Here is an 18,653-nt window from a genome sequence, read left to right on the forward strand (position 1 = left end):
ATCTCGCCTAATCTGTGCTAGACATTTCCACAGAAAATCCTCAGAGCAATGTCACCTGCATACCATTTTTATGACGGGTGTAATCTACAACTACTTGATTCTCTAGATTTCCTTGGTGGAATTACTGTTGAAGATTTTTAAATGAAGTTTTGTTTTTTCTTGATTTAGTCTCCGAAGTAGAGAGGATGAAAGAATAGCAAAGCCAGGAGCAGTCTCAACACCTGTGAAAAATGTAGAGGAACCCACAATTTCCAAATCACTGGAAGAATCTGTAACGGAGAGAAATGATAAGCAGACTCCGCCACTTCCTGGCAAGTATTAAGGCTACTGCCTGGTTAAATTGACTAGGATTTCTTCAGTCCCCTGTGTTTTAAACCAATTCAGTCTGCATGTGAGGTTAAGCAATCATTCTGAAGTAAAAACATACTCAGCATTTTTAGATGACCTGCATCTTTGAGGCATTCCTTCATGGGGTAGAGAAAGGGTGAAGGGCTGCACCTCATGGTAGAACATCTGCTTTGCATGCAGAACGTCCCAGCTTCAATCTCCAGGTTAGGGCTGGGAATGTTCGGTCTGATGGACCAACTGTCTGGATTGCTATAAGGCAGTAGCATCCTATGCCTCTTCTAAGATGGTCTTTATCATGTACAGGTTTTTAAGTATACACACTTAAAAAAAAAAATCTGCTTGATCAATCAGGTCATGCTTTTAGTTGATCAACAGTTGTAAAAATAGATCAGTTTGATTTATTAAGTGTTGCAACCCCTGGTATGTATAGCTATACTACCGTACTGCAGCAGTTGAGGATTTTATTTATTTATTTATTTATTTATTTATTTACTTCCCATCCTTTTCCTAAGGTCCCCAGGACAGGTCACAAGATTAAAACACAACATTAAAAAACAGTTTAAAACGATTTAAAACAATAAAAAGTGGGTCCTAAAAACATACACCTCAAGTGTCAATAGGCCAGGTAAAGAAGTGTGTCTTCCTCATTCTCCAGAAGCTGCGTAATGAAGAGGCCAGGCACACCACGGTGAGGAGGGAGTTTCACCACTGAGAAGGCCCTCCTAGGCTGCTGCCTGCCCTCTAAAAAGTGCTCATGACTTCAAATATAAAGTCGGATTTTATTTCTTCTAGTCTAATTAGCTGCAACTCAAGTTGGGCTTACCTCATTTGAAAAAAAATATTAATTCCTCATGGAACCTATAGTTCCAGTGCCACTGCTTCCCTCATTGTACAGTTCAGACAATTCTTAACTCATCTCTCTCCTGCATGATGCCGCTCGAAGTGGATCGCTTTTTGCTATACCTTGCCGCATGGCTCTGTGCACTCCTGAAATATATTTACCTGGTTCCCTGCTATCTTGGGTTTAAGACATCCTTTAACACAACTATAATTCTGCTCATGAGTTAACTAATCTTAGGTTTCCCTATGACTAGCAAATCGTGGGTGTTGGTCCTGGGCAGACGTTCGTCCTCTGCACCTGCTCCCGCACCATGATAGAGAAACATTCTAGCGCTGTTTGAATGCCGAGCTTCACATTGAATCTCAACAGAATATCTGTCCTCGGCTTTCAAGTTAAGCTCACTCCATGAAAGGGATGTAAAATATCTGAATTTGTATAAGTTTGTTTTTTAAATGTAGAAGATCAGTTTTGAACAGTAAATTAAACACGAACAACTAATGAAAATTAAACACGGGCATCTATGTAATTTTTCTATCATTTTTTAAAATGATTACCATAATATTAATTTCTATAGTCATGTTAAATTATTTTAATAAAGCAAAAGGCTGCAAGTCATATTGTACCCTCCGATTTATTGAATGCTCTCCAAGTAGAAGTTTAGCTTTTGTATTTTGAAGCATATACTATCTGCGGAGCTTTTTATGCAACCATATTAAATACTGTACATTATAAATTAAAAATTCTAGTACATTAAAAATAAATGTATTACTTCCCAGTCTGTCCTCTTAAATACATAATTGTGTAGAACAGCATTTGCCAGCTTGATGCTCTCCAGATGTTTTGGACTCCTGCTTTTGGCAAGGAGCTGTATCTTTACCGGCCTCACATCTAATGATACATCTCTGATGTCAGGTACAAGGCAGATGGGTGTAGACGTTTGGCAGGCCTTATTTGGCTGACAGTCTGGAGGCTCCCCACCGTTGCCTTAGGCACAGCTTAGAGGCATAAATAAAGATGTGTTAAATCTTGGTAAAATTATAAAGGATCAAACTGAGGACTTAAAAGCACTGTGTTGTCCCCTGTTCTTCCTGAGATTGGATCTGAATGAATTTTGCAAAGGAGCAAGCCAAGTCATACCTGTATTTGTGTGTGCTTTTAAAATGCATTTTGTTCAATCTTCTTTTGTGCTTTCTAAACAGAACCAAAACCAGTCTATGCACAGGCGGGTCAGCCAGATGTGGATTTACCCGTTAGTCCATCCGATGGCCCTCTTCCAAACTCAACCCATGAAGATGGAATGCTTCGGTAATGGAACTCTTGCTTTTCCTTGTCTTTCACCAGATCAGCATGGGCAGTGTATCTGCCCCCTGACGGATCTGCCTGGTGGGGGGATCTGTGGTTCTGCAGGTAGCCTTGGATTCCAGCTCTGTTAGTTCCACACAGCATGGCCAGTGGTGAGGAGTGATAGAAGTTGTGGTCCAGCAAAATATGGAGGGCCACCGGCTCACCTAGCACAGTGTTTATCAAACTTGGGTTCCCAGCTGTTTTTGGACTACAACTCCGATCATCCCTAGCTAGCAGGACCCGGGGATCAGGGGTGACGGGAGCTGTAGTCCAACAGCACCTGGCCTAGTGGCTGCAGTTTGTTGAGCCAGTGTCTTCAACCTACAGTTTCATCAGGAAGTTTTTGTGCTTCCAATACTGGAGGACCCCCTTCCCCCCTTAGCTACAGTTGCCATGATTTCCTTTAATGGTCACTCCACGCATTATGTAGAAGCAAGGCTGGTTTTTCCACTAAATCACACTCTGTAGGAAGCTGAAATCCATCCTGGCTTTATTGAGCATACCTGTATGGTGCAAGTGTTTTATCTTGTTCACATTGCATGCTTAGGTGTATGTATCCAAAACATAAATGTGTACAGAGGACCTATGCACTTCTGACAAACCCTCCCTTGCTCACTAAACCATCACTCAATGATGGTGTCAAAGGCAGGTCAGTGAGCAAGCTGTTAACATGCAAGTGAAGCAAACCTAAGATGGAGAAGGATCACAGCTCTGTGGCAGAGCACCAGCTTTGCATGCAGAAGGTCCCACGTTCAGTCCCCAGCATCGTCAGGTAGGCCTAGGAACGCCGAGAGAAGCATTCGCAGGCACTGTGCACAGTAGGAAGCTGGAAGGACCAAGAGTCTCACTCTGTTTAAGGCAGCTTCCTATGTTCCTCTTGGGAGAAATGGAAGTAAAATGGCTGTTCTTTTTCCACACCACATTTTAAGCACCCATTGTTGGCCCAGGATCCTTATTTAAGGAGGCAGCTGGCATTCAGTGGAGAGGGTTGGGCAAGACCAGATTCCCAGGTACTCTAGAACAAAACAGCTCCCACTTTCCTAGTAAGTAATCATGAGGTGTCTTTTAAAATAGCATAATCTGTGGCCTGTTTCCATTTTGCACCTGGAAAGTTACATGGCCTAATTTTATAACTGCCTGAAAATGGGTGGTCTCTTTCAATAAAAGCATGAGCAGGGTTGGTACTTTAGGTCTGTGTAAAGACTGATGTCTTTTTAAAAATAGTCATTCATAAAAGTATGTATTTGCTGCCCTCTCACAAAACATCCCAATATGAAAACATTGAAAGCAATACGAAACAATCATTAAAATGGCTGGATACGCAAAGGGCATTTTAGGCAACTGCATAGCTCTGTTGGTATTAAAAAAATCTCCAAAGATACCTGTAAATCTAAAGTGAGGATGCCTGCTGAATCTGCTGGAAGAGTCTTCTGCAGTTTGGGAACAACAACACCAAATGCCCAACTTCTAGTTGAGGCCAGTTGGGCATCTGTAACCTGTAAGAGAACTAACAGCGCATCTGTGTGTGATCTCAGTGATCCTGCTGGGATATAAGGGCTTTTGACAGCATTTCAGAGTACATAAAGAAACTGGAAATGTAAAGATTTTGTGGTGAGGGATGGGCTGGCAAGAGACAGTTATTAAACAATATTTCCTAATCCATGCAGGCCAAGCATGAAGCTTGTGAAATTCAAAAAAGGAGACAGTGTGGGCTTGCGGCTGGCTGGTGGCAATGATGTCGGGATATTCGTAGCTGGTGTTCTAGAGGATAGCCCTGCTGCCAAAGAAGGCTTGGAAGAAGGAGATCAGATTCTCAGGGTAGGTGGCAATCTTGAATATTAAGGTGATGATGATGATGATACAGATTTATATAGCATGTCATCAATAAACATTCCCTGGGTGGCTTGCAGGAAGATAGTAATGAAGTATAAACTAAGAATAAAAAACAATAAAAAATAAATAATCCTTGCATGGAGGTAGCATATAATTTATAAAACTAGGTTTCTGAAACGTAAAGGTAAAGGACTCCTGGACAGTTAAGTCCAGTCAAAGGCAGCTATGGGATGTGGTGCTTCAGGCTGAGGGAGCCGGCGTTTGTCCACAGACAGTTTTCCAGGATATGCGGTCAACATGACTAAACCGCTTCTGGCATAGCAGTTTAAAGGCCTGGATTCATCAAAAGTTCTTCATCTAGTGCCAAAATACCCCAAAGAAGGTACCAGGCAGGCTTTTCTAGGGAATATGCCACTACCAAAAAGGTACCCAGAGCAGGGCATTCAAAGATGGTCTTAAGGTTTGGTTGTGGAGAGTTCTCAACACAATTTGCTTAGGAGAAAGAGACTATAAAGTTCATGGCACATCTGCTACGAGATACAAACATAGTAATGCAACTAGAGAGAATGTCTAGATGCACACTTGGGTTCTGTCAACTGCGTAGTAACTTTGTGAACTGTTGCTTTGCACCAGGTAAATAACGTAGACTTCACAAATATCATCAGAGAGGAAGCAGTACTGTTTCTGCTTGACCTCCCTAAAGGGGAAGAGGTAACAATTTTGGCACAGAAGAAAAAGGATGGTAAGTAACTGCCTTTTAATGAAAGGACAAAAACTATTTTGATAGACTCTCTTGGATAATAATCAAAAGAGAGCTGTCCCCAACACCGTGGATTAGCAGCAACGGGGCTTCCTTGTCCAGGTCACTTCTTTTAAAGCCTTTTTAAAGTATCTGCAATCTAATACTGTTGTCTGAGTCATTGGCATTAATTAGTCCAAGGTAGTAGGCAGCAGCAAAACAGAACCAAGCTACAACATTCCTTGCCTATACCAGGTGTGTGCACCCTTCAGGCTTGTGGGATCTGCTTTGTGTGAATGGAAAATGGTAGAGGTAGAGCCCATTACTTAATAAACCCCATGATGCACTTGGCAGACCTGAACGTTTAAGTATAATTTACACCTGAGTTCCTTCAAAATGGGGACTCTAGCTTTCTGATTTTGCACTGGAGCAGTGGAGTATTCCTGATCCTGATTTGTGGTGTATTTTGTATTTTATTTTATAACTTCATTGTTAATTTTATGCTGTTCAACACATTATTTTTTCTTAATGCTAATGGTATAGACATTTTTGCAAATAAATAAAATTCAGTCCTGTCAGCTTATTCCTGTCGCTTAATGAATTGGTACATTGCAACACACCCGAGAAATTAGCTTTGTTGTGCTCCCAATTCAGTGCGCCTGGCATTGAAGTGTCTCAAGAGTTCCAAGCATGTTTACTTGGGATCTTTGTTCATCCCTGACCATGGGTACATGCTGGTACTGCAATACAAGTTAGTTCTCGAGTACATTCTGATAGTGCTGAAAACAATCGTGCCTTTTGCCATTTTCAGGTTTTTTAACCATCTGCAGTAGGGATGGGGATCCTGTGGCTCTCCAGATATTGTTGGACTCCCGTCGGCCTTGGACAGCATGACCCACTGGTCAAGGATTATGGTCAAGGATTATGGGAAATGTAGGCTAGCAACAACTTGGGGAACCACAGGTTCACCACTCTGACCTACAGAATTCAGCTTATTCTCAAATCTATTGTTTTGATTCAATAATAGTTTTCTGTAAGTGCTATAAAGCATTAAGTTTGTGCTTTTATTCCATTCTTGCAGTTTATCGGCGCATTGTGGAGTCAGATGTAGGAGATTCATTTTATATAAGAACTCATTTTGAATACGAGAAGGAATCTCCCTACGGGCTTAGCTTCAACAAAGGAGAGGTGTTTCGAGTGGTGGATACATTATACAATGGCAAGCTTGGATCCTGGCTGGCTATTCGGATTGGCAAGAATCACAAAGAGGTGGAAAGAGGCATTATACCCAACAAAAACAGGTATTTCAGAATAGCTCTTGGAGAAGCGTTTATTTGGCTGAACGGCTAAGCTTTTGTAAACCTGCATTGTCCTGAACTTCTTGGATGGAATTGCTGAAACTTCAGACTAGTTAATTTAAGAGTTTTGCTTTAGAACATCAATTTGCAAACTTCAAGCTCCCAGAGCTGCAATTCAGAGTACATATGCAAGGTACAGATTTGCCCTTGATAATCATAACCATATTTTGAATGTGTGAAGATGAAGCATTGGAGATGCTGGAGATGCATGCAGCCCTTTCAACCTATAGGGCAAACAGCAGAATCCTTTTTGGATTTAACCATTTTGCTTTGCCTGGAACCAAAGTTGGTATGTGAATTGGCACATGCACAGAAAAGCCTTGGAAATTCAGGTCTAGGAGCTAAGTGAGGCTGCTGTTTCCCCCCAGTGTCAGTGTTCATTGTCCTTGTTTCTTCCACACAGAGCTGAGCAACTGGCTAGCGTGCAGTACACCCTTCCAAAGACAGCTGGTGGGGACCGTGCAGATTTCTGGAGGTTTCGGGGTCTACGTAGCTCGAAAAGAAACCTCAGGAAAAGCAGAGAGGACCTTTCTGCCCAGCCAGTTCAGACCAAGTTCCCTGCATACGAGAGAGTTGTTCTTCGAGAAGGTGGGGGTTCAAAGGAAATGGAAATGTTACTGTGATTAACATTGTTCAGGGTTTGTGTTTGGAAGGAGGGGAAAGGAAAGGAAATGGCTTGGCATATGGAACGTTAACATAAGGGTGAAGGAGCAGTTGGAGAGAGCATGAAGAGATGATGATGATGATTACAACTGCAGTTCTAAAGATCCTGAAAGTTTCTAAGCAGTGTACACACATTAAAAGATAAGTTTCTACCTACAGGACTCTTAATCTAATGGACATGATAAAAAAGTTTGGAGGGAATATGAAAGCAAGCATTAGAGCTGCTGTTCCCTCCTTAGGCAACAGCTGGGGTTGTTTGCCAGACAGAAGTGAAAAGTTGGAAGATGTGGACAATAGAAGGGATTAGTTGTGTAGGAATGGGTTTAAAGTATTTCCACTAACTGATTGCATTCATCCCAGACCTCAGCTTGCTCAAGTAAACACTTTTATTCCCTAGACCAGTCCCCAACCTAACAAATGCCTGTGATGTTTCCTTTCCAATCTTCCAAAGAAATGGCTTGCCCTTCTGGTGTTTTTGTTTCAACCCATTGTTTCAAACTCCTAACCCAGAAGGGCAAACCTTCTTTCTCCTGTTCTGTGACACTGCCTTGCATCTTTTCCCTATAAAAGTGTACTGTAAAGGTTTGGTGGTTCATACCTCAGTAATGGACAAATTCCCCTTGGCTCTGAATGGGACCAGCTCTGAATGTGTGATCTTTCTTTGGTAAGCTTTGAGAGAAAAGCTTGCCTGTTTTGCCCACCACCTAATTCTCTTCAGCTCATAACGTTGGCATATGTGTGCTGACAGTGTAACACCTGGGTGCCTTGTTATATTGCCCTTGCGAGGAATGGTTGATTGGTTTCACCTGCCCCAGTAGCAGCCATGGCAGGAATTCAAGCACATGCATGCCCTGAGCAAACTCTGCTGAGGCCAAGAGAGGGCTTTAGGTTGAAAAGTGGGGAAACAGCCTCCTAACGCCCTTGCAAGAAACAGTCAGGATAATTGGCTGACCCAGGTAGAGGTGACACTTTCCAAACAAAAGGCTGCTTGGTTGGGTGGACTTGGTCACATAAGATTACAGTAATCAACTAGAGCTTGATTCATCATTAATTGGCACTTAACATTAAATAACTTCGGTTATTAAACAGCAGCTGACTTCTAGCACTTCTTCTGCCAACTGGTGTTTTTTGTAAAAGTAAACACTTTCATCTTAAAATGTCAGAACTTGTAGCACACTAAGATTGACATTACTGGCAGTTATTATTATTATTATTTAAAAGATGACTGACTGCTCCCAATACTCCCCTGCCGTGAATCTGTTATTGCCCCTCCCCCGATCTCCCCAGTATGTGCCTTTTGAAAGAAAAAAAAATTGTCCAGACCCACTTTTGTGTTTCCGCCACACCCACTTTGCCATGTCCCCACACAGGTTTAGCCATGGGTCAGTGCAGCCCTTGGCATGAAAAACAGCCATCCCCACTCAAAGCCATCAAAGAATGTCTTGGTAGTATTTTTTTGTTTTTGTTTAAAGAAGACTTACTATGATTTCCCTTTAATTCCAGCTGGATTTCTCAGGCCTGTAACAATCTTTGGACCAATTGCCGATGTTGCGCGGGAGAAACTGGCAAGAGAAGAACCAGATATTTATCAGATTGCAAGTAAGCACCTTGCCTGTCTTCTATGTCCTGTTTTCCCAGCTAAACCCCCTCCTGCTTACAGGTGCAGACCAAAGTTTTAAAACAATTCCTGGGATTAGAGAGGATTGATTTGTTTACCTGTTTACCACTTATATGCCAAAATGGCTTCTAAGCCATTAATTACTTTAAAATCAATACATAATTAAAATAAGCAGTAGCAAATCCATGGGGGATTAATCATTCTTAATTAAAATATACAATAAAGCCATTTAAAAGCATAACTATTGGAACAGTTAAAAAAACCTTTAAAAATAAAATCACAAGGTCAGTTCAGGACAGTGCTTGCTTAAACAGGTGTCTCTTCAGGAGCCGGTGGGATGCCAATGCTGATGGGGCCCCTCATATTTCAGCATGGAGTGCATTATGCAACCCTGGTGGCACACTGTATATGAGGAGACAATGACTTGAGAGCATAGATGAGAAGTTTGCATTCTCTTATGCCAATATTTAAATGGTGATGAAACACCCAAGGAGGTTAAATGAGGTGTCTGTATTATCAGTGGCTTCCTCATTTATGTGGCAGAAAAGAATTTTAAAATATAACACACATGAATATCTAGTTGTTGTAAATGCTCTGACATTGGAAAACAACGCTGCTTTATTGTGTCAGACCATTCACAGTCTTGCCTGCTGCTGACTACCAGAGAACCAACAGCTCTGCAGATGTTGCTGGACTTCAACTCCCATCATCCCAGGCCATTTGTCATGTGGACTGGGGTTGATGGGAGTTAGAGTCCAAAAGTGTCAGGAGAGGCATAGCTCCCCACACCTGGTCTACTCTAGCCAACAGCACTAGGTTCTCTGACAGAGGTGTTTCCCCATACCTGTTCCTTTTTAAGTGCTGGGGAAAGAACACGGGGCCTTCTGCACACAAAGCATGTGTTCCACCACCAAGCTGTTAATCAGCAGCCCAAGCTGTCTCTGCAAGAAGATGAGTGGTGTATTTGTGTGGTTCAAAGTAAAGCTGGTGTGTTTCCCATAGTTTTCTTGCACATTCAGCTAGGCCTGGGAGATATATCATCATATTGCCCAGGACCGGTATGAGGAACAGACCGTGATGTCGGCTTCTCTCAGTGCTATATTGCTGGTGAATCTGCCACCGCTCCTGAGTCCCTCTACTAGCAGAGTCTGCTGCAGGGAGTCAATAGAGGGACTCGAGCAGTGGTGTTTTCACCAGCGATATATCACTGAGAGAAGCTGACATCCCACTTTGCCCTCATACTGCGCAGAGGGAGAAAAAAGCTGTATTGGTGAGGTGCCGATACAGCTTGTTCCTCCCTCTGCATCTTTAAACTGCTCGATAGAGGAGTGTGCAACTGCCCTTGCCTCAGTCAAGCAGTTAAAGCCGGCGGTGTGGTGGGGGCTCCGTGAAACTGCTCAGCTGAGGGGAGTGTGGTTGCGGCTCCCTGCAGTGAGCAGGTAAAAGAGCCCCAGTGCTGCACCCATTCATGGGTTCCCTCCCCCAGCTGAGCAGCCCAAAGCAGCCCCAGTGCTCCTGCTGAGCAGCAAGAGCACCAGGACTGTCTCAGCTGGGGAGGGGGGCACAAACAAGCTGTATTGTCCCAGTCCATGAGCCTCAGTGAAACTGCCTCAGCTCTTGAGGTGAGAGCTGGGGCAGTTTTACCCAGTGTCCCGTGGGCAGAGGCCACTGAATCTTGTTTTTTCAACATTGTGGTATATTGCCAAACCATGATGTTTGGCTGGCAATACACCCTGATGTTGATATTGCCCAGCCCTACGCTCAGCACCCCAGAATGCATAAGCAATACTGTTCTGCCCTTACCATGAAAGAAGTGACTTTGGAAAATGATGTTTGAAAGCTTATAGAAGATTTTCAAAGAATAAATTTCATAATCTTGTTACAGGCAGTAAAAATGTTACATGTAACTGACCCACAGCTGTTGATTAACTGTTTTCTCTTTAACAGAAAGTGAACCAAGGGATGCTGGTACAGACCAGCGTAGTTCGGGCATTATTCGTCTGCACACAATCAAACAGATAATTGACAGAGTAAGTGAGTAAATGCTCATTTGTATGTTTCTTGTTGGGTCAACAGGTACTGTAGTGCCTTTCATGCAGGAACACAGAAGATGATAAAACCATTTTAAGGAACACATTAGCCACAAATTACTGAAAGTATGGGAAATGCAAGACATGGCATGGCAAGGTGTAATTTAGACATTGCTGCTGCAGTGTGAAAGCTGTGTTTCTGTGGTTTCACCCATGATGATGCTAGGATGAAATGCCACACACAACCATGTGGTGGGGATCGTTGTACAGATCCTTGCCAAGTGCCCATCTCCCCAGATCCTGGCAAGAATTGCGTGGCCAGGTCCTGTGCAATTGTCCTGCCCCCTTCCCCAGCCTAGTGCCCTCCCGGTGTGTTGGACCACAGTTCCCATCAACCTCCTCTTTCCACACCCTGGACCTCCCAGTTTGCTACAGCAACCCCTGGCTGAGCTTTGGATTTGGCACCTCAGCTTCCTGCTTGCTTGCTTCCTTTTTGGTTTTCTCTGACCTTCATATGAGGTTCAAATGTAGTTCTTTGTAAATTTCAAAGAAAAATGCCAGTGGTATCCTTCCAGGTTCAGCAAATAGTCTACTTCCAAAGTGCTTTTTACTCATGTGTGCTTGCATGTTCATTGACTAGCTAATCCTCTCTGCAGAAAGAACTAAACTGCCACTTGTGCTAAATGTTAAAGAAAACCCCTCTTCTGTCCACTTGCTAAATATGCAGGATAAGCGTGGTATAGATTTTTGAGGACCTACAACACTGAATCCTTGACCTGCTTAATAAATTATGCTTCAGATAGAATTGAATTTCACACAGCAATCTGGAAAAAGTAACCCGCATCTTAGTGTTTGTCTTAGAGAACTCTAAATTTTAAATATCTATAATGATGGTTAGGCTCAAACATGAAGATGGACTCAAAGCTTAAAATCATTCTGCTGTTTTATTGTTCTGTTCAACCTTTCTCAACAATCCTTACATTTTCAGACCTCCCATATCTGCCTTTGTATTCTCTGTTGACTGCAGAATTAATCTTCAAGGTGTCCAGCTCCACTCTTCCCCCTGCCTCCCCTTTCCTGGTAATTGACTCTTCTATCTGCCTCTGGCTTTTCTGCTCTTGAATACAGCTGCAGATGTGAAAATAGTTTAAAATAATTGATTTTTGTGGAATCAGTTAGATTAAAGGTGGCAAGTTTGAAACCTAATGATGCACACTTTTAGGAGGCTTTAGAGAACAGGTCAAGAGCCCTTGTTTTCCTGGGTTGTCTGACGGCTTTGTTCAATTTTTCTGTTTCTCAGGACAAGCACGCCTTATTAGATGTCACTCCAAATGCAGTGGACCGCCTGAATTATGCACAGTGGTATCCCATTGTGGTGTTCTTGAACCCTGATTCAAAGCAGGGCGTAAAAACTATGAGGATGAGGCTCTGCCCAGAATCCCGGAAAAGTGCCAGAAAGTTATATGAGAGGGCCCACAAGCTACGGAAAAACAACCACCACCTCTTCACAGGTGAGGGCACCAGGACAGAGAAAAAGGCTGAGGAGGGAATGAATGAAACAATGCATTGTTTTTCTTTCACTATGAGCTTACAACAAAATTTAATAGGGGATTGGACAAATTCATGGAGGATAATGGTTACTAGCCATGATGGCTGTATTCTGTCCCGACAGCCGGAGGCTGTAATGCTTCTGTATACAGTGGTACCTCGGGTTACAAACGCTTCAGGTTACATGCTTTCAGGTTGCAGACCACGGGAAACCCGGAAGTACCGGAAAGGGTTACTTCCAGGTTTCGCCGCATGCGCAGAAGCACTAAATCGCATCACACGTGTGCGCAGATGCAGCGCTGCAGGTTACGAACACAGCGGGTTGCGGACGTGACTCCGTCACGGATTACATCCGCAACCCGAAGTTCCACTGTACAAGTTGTTGGAAGCCACAGCAGAGGGAAGTGCTCTTGTCTTCAGGTTCTGCGTGCCAATGGCCTGTCTAGTCCAGCACCATCATCTTACAGTGGCCAACTAGATGCCCATAGGAAGCCTGCAAGCACAAAAGCACTCTGCCCACCTGCAGTTCCCAGCAGCTGGTATTCAAAGACATTACTGCCCCAGACACAGTGCCATTTTCCATAGTTTTGGCGTTGTTTTGACAAAACCTCATTCAAACTCTGTATTCTTATTTTTAGCTACTATTAACTTGAATTCAATGAACGATGGCTGGTATGGAGCTCTTAAGGAAGCGATTCAGCAGCAGCAGAATCAGCTGGTGTGGGTTTCAGAAGGAAAGGTATGGAATCTATTTTTGTTTTGTTTTCTAAGCTGTTGCAGTGTAGTGGTAACATTTAAATGGACCTGACTGCCTTTTCATTTGGGGTTGATAATTTTGAATAAGTTATGGGAAGGTTTGTATTGGAATAATATGGGCAGTATCTTATTCTCAGCTACGTCTTTGGCATGGATTCATCAATTTCTTCTAGTGAGGCATCTCAAAGCAATTTATAGTATAATAAAACATGCATTAAAGCAATTGCAGATACAGAAGCAATCTAAATACAAAAAACTTCATATAAAACAATTTTTAAAACCCAACAATAATTACATGCATAAAATCAGTTTCAAATCCAATGCATATAAGACCTGAATAACATTATCCACTTAGAAGGCTTATTGAAAGAGGAAATTATTCAAGCCTGTTGGTGCCTCTCTTGTGTGTGGATGGTGCCATTTTGGCTACCTAAGGACTGGCACTTCCTCTGAACCTTAGAAAAAGAAGCAAATGATGTTTGCAGATTCCTACAATTCAGCTTTTGCAAGTGGTTGAATTATGCCTTCTTAGAGAGGCAAGAGTAGATAATTGAGGGGCAAGGGATAGTCTCTGTGAAGGGGACCCCTGGGAGAGTGCAGGATGTGTCTGTGCTGATCTCCATTGATCCCCTTGCAGCTCCTTGCTCTGTACAAACCCTTTTTCTACCCCAAATGTTTGTCCTAGTATGGCATAGCATCCACTGCAGCATAGAATCCCTAAACTGCCTACATGCTTACCCAGTGACTTTCTAGTGCTGACGGGCATTTCACTAGTTTCTGTGTATTATGTAAGGCTTTCTTCTTTTCTTTTCTTTTCTTTTTTTGGGTGACTGTTAATATATATTGAACTGACATTTTCAGGGCAGCAATTCATTGCAATTCAAAGATCTGTCATGAGAAGTAATAGCTAATTTGCAATCCAATTGCTTCGAGTATAGCTGGGGTGATTTGTCATTCCAGTATTGGTTTACTTTTAATTTCATTCCCTTTGTTAGGACTACTTTGGGGGTTTAGAGTTCAGACAGTGTGTTGACCCTGCAAAATAAGGGACACAAACAAAGTAAACTTGAGCCTTGAGCAACATGTAATCCTTAACATTCTAAGTTTTTTTGAACTCTGAGCTTTACAAGGAAAGGTGCTGAGAACTAGCATTGAGAACCAGCCTTGTTGTGTCCAGGGTGATGGATGACGCTTGCATCTTTTGTTGTTCAGAGCAAAGGAAAGGAAGAAAAGAGAAGAATAAGCTTTAATTAGATTACGCATGCTTAAGTCTTGCCCAGAACAATGGCTCATTAATTACAACTGGCCTGGATCCCATCCCCGGCACATAACACCTTGAGCAGGAGAGGTGAGGTGGAGGGTGGGACACAGGAAACCCAAGATGAGACTTAAAAGAGTTGGTGACTGTAACCACCAGTCTGGCAGCAGGCAGCAAGGACAGCGAATGTGGGTTCTCGGTTGCTTTCCATGGCGGCAGCTGATACTTGGCAACTGGCTGAGGGGATTCTAGGAATCTGGGTTATGGGAAACTTATCTCCTTGCTCTGCCTTCACTGCACCAGTGCACAGGATGGAGGAGGAGGTGTCAGGTGTCATTAGCCCCTTCCCCCGTTACCTTTCCTTATCTGTGGCCCAAATCCTGTCAGCTGATATTTTAGATCATGGAAATACCTTCATAAAAACAAACCATAAGGCTATACATCCTGGTAGGATCATCGGGACTAGCTTGTGCTAAGGTCAAGCCACTCTTCCTCCTTGCTCAGCATTGTCATCACTGATTGACAGCGGCAGCTCTCCAGGGATTCAGGCAGGTTTTCCCCAGCCCTTCTTGGAGGCACCATGGATCGAGCCCAAGGCCTTTTGCATGTGAAGCCTGCGCACTGTACCGCTGAGCTGAGGTCCCTCCTAGTGGTCTGTAACCTTTGAAATCTCTTTCTCTAAGATTCAGGTGCAGGCGAGTTAATCTTCATTCTGCACAGAAAGACATGGTGTTAGAATTTAGAACAGCAACTCTTCCTCCCCCCCCCCCCCCGGCCATGTAAACACCCAACCCTCATGTGTTTGACACAGGCAGATGGTGCTACTAGCGACGACCTTGACCTCCACGACGATCGCCTGTCCTACCTGTCGGCTCCAGGCAGCGAGTACTCCATGTACAGCACAGACAGCAGACACACCTCTGACTACGAGGACACAGACACAGAAGGCGGGGCCTACACAGACCAGGAGCTGGACGAGACACTCAACGACGATGTCGGGACTCCTCCTGAATCAGCCATTACGCGGTCCTCTGAACCCGTAAGAGAAGATACATCAGGGGTGCATCATGATAGTCAGGCATACGTTCCTTATGCTGCCGCTCAAGCTCAACCACAACCAAACCACCGGATAGAGTCTCCTCGGTTTAAAACAAGTGCTGCTCAACCGGTAAGGAAGAAATACTTTCCTGCAGGTTTTAAGCAATAAGATTACATACAAAGCCCAGCAATTTTCTCCCTTGGATGTGTAAAATGTGGTTCCAGTTGGTCTTCATAGCTTTTTGGTTTTTACTCTACCTTAGCCACTTACTTCTCCTTCTCAGTCCGTTTGTTTGTTTGTTTGTGTGCATTGAGTGTTTAGGAGCATTGCCTTCTAAATGGTGCATTGAATAGCTATCATTTCGTTTTGCAAGCCCTGTGGGTCTCTACCATTTGAACACTGGATTCACATAGTTGGCATTTCCGTTGTTGGGGGGGGGGGGCACATGCTCTTCAGTTGCCTTTTTAAAAATAAATAAATAAAAGGATCAGCACTTTTAAAGAACATGACTCCCATGCTGGCTTCATGGTACAAGAAAGTCTGGCAACTAGTATTAGCAGAGACGCTAACCCCAAAAATAAAAATAGCAAAGAAAATGAAAATGATACACCTTTTCAGTAACTGGTACTGCAGGCAACATTATAGAATTATTTGGCTGGTATGACTGTATAGCGCACACAATTTCACCACAGGATGGGAAGTATGATATTGCAAGATTCATGTCTCTGAGAGTGGGTTCCTGTTGTTTCAGGTTGGTTGGTTGGTTGGTTGGTTTATTGGAGAATAATTTTTAAAAGAAAAGATAAAGAATAGTAATAAAATGATCAGCACTTTTAGAAGAACATGAGATTGTTTCCCACCTCTCCCCATCAAAAAGGAAATTATTTGGAAAAAGATGGAAATTCAGTTTAAAAATAACCATGGTGCCTGTTCAAGAGTTGGGCATGAGCAATCTAAAAATGAATCCACTTTAGTCTTATATGAATTCCAAATGAATTTTATCTCTTAGCTAGAGGCCTCTAGAATGATTCAAAGGAGTAGACAACATGGCGCCCTCCCAATGTGGTCGGACTCCAGAGAGGTGGTGGGACGCAGATGCCATGCACTTGCAGGTGGAGGCCACTGAAGTGGCTCCATTAAGGAATAAGAAATGGGCCCTTTGGACATGGTTGGACTGAACCTCCCATCAGGTCCAGTCAGCTTGGCAAGTGCTGGGGACTGATAGGAATTGTGGAACTACAGATCTGGTTGTAGCACAAATTCCTCAGCCTTGACTTGGACAGTGATGAGAGTAACAAGGAACAGCAGCTTCTTCTCCTTGTCTTGCTTTCACCTTCTGGGGTGTGGCATGGATTGGGTCCAGAGGAAGTAAGCAAATGTAACAATGGCAAGTGGGACAGTGGTTCCCATTGTGATGATGGCAACAAGGAGGTGAGCACACTTGGAGAGAGGTGCCACTGATAACATCTTACCCAAGGACCCCTAAAATTTTGAGCCAATGCTGTCATCTTTTGTCAATCTGCTGTTAATTTTACAAGATGCCCTGTTTTTCTCTCTGGCTAGCTAAATAGGATGTGGGTTATATAAACTTTGGTATAGTCATGTACTCCAAAGAGGAGGTTTAGCTTTATGGAAGCAGCTGTCCCCAAAATGTTTTTCCAGATGTAGTTGGATTACACCCAGCACATCCCCTAGCCATTGACCATGCTGGCTTGGGCTAATGGGAGCTGGAGTTCAGCAACATTGAGGACCCTAAGGTCGTACTGAAGAACAGTTCAGTCCTGGTGTACAACTTGATTTTTTGCAATTAAATATGTTGGGTGGTTGTGGCTAATATGATTTTTGAATGGAAAATATGTCCACTTTACCAAAAACTATATTTTAAAAACTTCACAGAAAGCAGAAGCCTCACCTGCAGCCCCCTACCTTTCCCCGTCGCCAGAAACAAACCCTTCAGCCTCATCAACTTCTGCTGTTAACCCCAGTATAAGTCTCACTAATGTCAGGCTGGAGGAGCCTGGCATGGCTTCTTACAACTCTTACCAACCACAAGCTGGCCCCCTCAGAACACCTGGCACTGAGGCACCTCACATAATGCTCAGAGAACAAGAGCCGCCGTCCTTATCGCCGCATATAGATCCAACAAAGGTACCTCCTGCCTGCGCTGTCATGTTGCACGGATTCACTCTGCACATGATCATTCCTGCTTTGCCCCTTTGTGATTTCCCTCCCACTGAGCGTTTGGGCAGCCTGAAAAAGAGCTTCTCTGCTGCTTCTTTTTAATAAAAATCTAACTCTTGGTTTTGCTTTGTTGCATGAGTTCAAGTTGCCTTTCTCATTTCTGCTGGAAAATGAATGCATAAATCAGAAGATGTCGCAAACCCACTTCATTCCAAAGCTTACTTTTACTTCATTTGTGTGTGGCTTAAACCTTCTCTTGTTCATTGCATTAGTTTCAGAGAAACATGATTCTGCCTTCCAAATCTACCTGTGTTTTGTTCTTTATGGCCTTCCTGTATACTAAATGGAAACTGTTCGGTTTTTTGCATTTTTATTGGCTGGATGTGTCAGGATAAGCCAAAGATCCTCAAACAGTTCCCAAAATGAGTAATTCAAGAATAAAGTCTCATCATAAGTGTGGACCCTGAGATGGGAATGGTGAACTGTGGCACCCAGATGTTGGGCAGGAACCAAGGCCCAAAGTCAAATGAATTGAAACAAAAAGTTGGGGGAAGCTTTGCAGACACCAGCAGCATTAATGAGTGCATTAAATTGGGGTGCTGGTGCCAAGGTTTGGGCTGGATAGCATTTGGACTCCTGACCCCGTCCAGACTGAGAGGGTAGGAGAATCATTATCCCTCCAGGGGCAGCATCCCAGAGGGGGGGCAGAGCCAGAGGTAAAAGTGGGCAGGGCAACAGATGACACTTTCGAGCCACACCTGAATGGCAAGTTTACACCTGTCCACCTCCGTCCAGGCAAGCCAGAGGCCTTCTCACAGTCAAAGGCTACATTGCAGCCAGGCAAAAGGGCACAGGGCAGGGATGGCGAGGTGTGTGACCTGGGCAGACTCCCAAGGGCCAGATAGAGCAACTTGGAAGACCACCTTCATCCCCGAGGCTGAGGTTCCCCACCCCTGGGCTAGATTAATCAAATAGTCTTTGGGCAGCTAAGCTAATGCTGCTGATTAAATCAGGCAACTCCCTTTTGCTTATTTTTGCGAATACTTAGGCAGATTTTTACATGTACTTACCAAAGCCAAAACTTGCAAGTGGCTTCT

General features: G+C 43.5%; 1 protein-coding gene across 13 annotated transcripts in view; it reads left to right on the forward strand.

The window, feature by feature from the left end:
• The window catches only part of TJP1 (tight junction protein 1), a 344,676-nt gene that overhangs the window by 306,777 nt on the left and 19,246 nt on the right, over positions 1-18,653 (forward strand). For 11 of the 13 annotated variants that reach the window (XM_079953112.1, XM_079953117.1, XM_079953118.1 and 8 more), the window contains 12 exons: positions 169-311; positions 2,389-2,494; positions 4,201-4,351; positions 5,000-5,108; positions 6,187-6,406; positions 6,867-7,051; positions 8,630-8,725; positions 10,692-10,774; positions 12,075-12,285; positions 12,961-13,061; positions 15,148-15,504; positions 17,272-17,523. In XM_079953112.1, coding sequence (XP_079809238.1) covers positions 169-311; positions 2,389-2,494; positions 4,201-4,351; positions 5,000-5,108; positions 6,187-6,406; positions 6,867-7,051; positions 8,630-8,725; positions 10,692-10,774; positions 12,075-12,285; positions 12,961-13,061; positions 15,148-15,504; positions 17,272-17,523 — 2,014 coding nt within the window. The remainder of the gene's footprint in view (positions 1-168; positions 312-2,388; positions 2,495-4,200; positions 4,352-4,999; positions 5,109-6,186; positions 6,407-6,866; positions 7,052-8,629; positions 8,726-10,691; positions 10,775-12,074; positions 12,286-12,960; positions 13,062-15,147; positions 15,505-17,271; positions 17,524-18,653) is intronic. The other 2 variants (XM_079953119.1, XM_079953116.1) reach the window with 1 other exon arrangement.

The sequence above is a fragment of the Podarcis cretensis genome (genome assembly GCF_951804945.1).
Source record: "Podarcis cretensis genome assembly, chromosome: 14".
In the NCBI taxonomy this organism is placed as follows: Eukaryota; Metazoa; Chordata; class Lepidosauria; order Squamata; family Lacertidae; genus Podarcis; species Podarcis cretensis.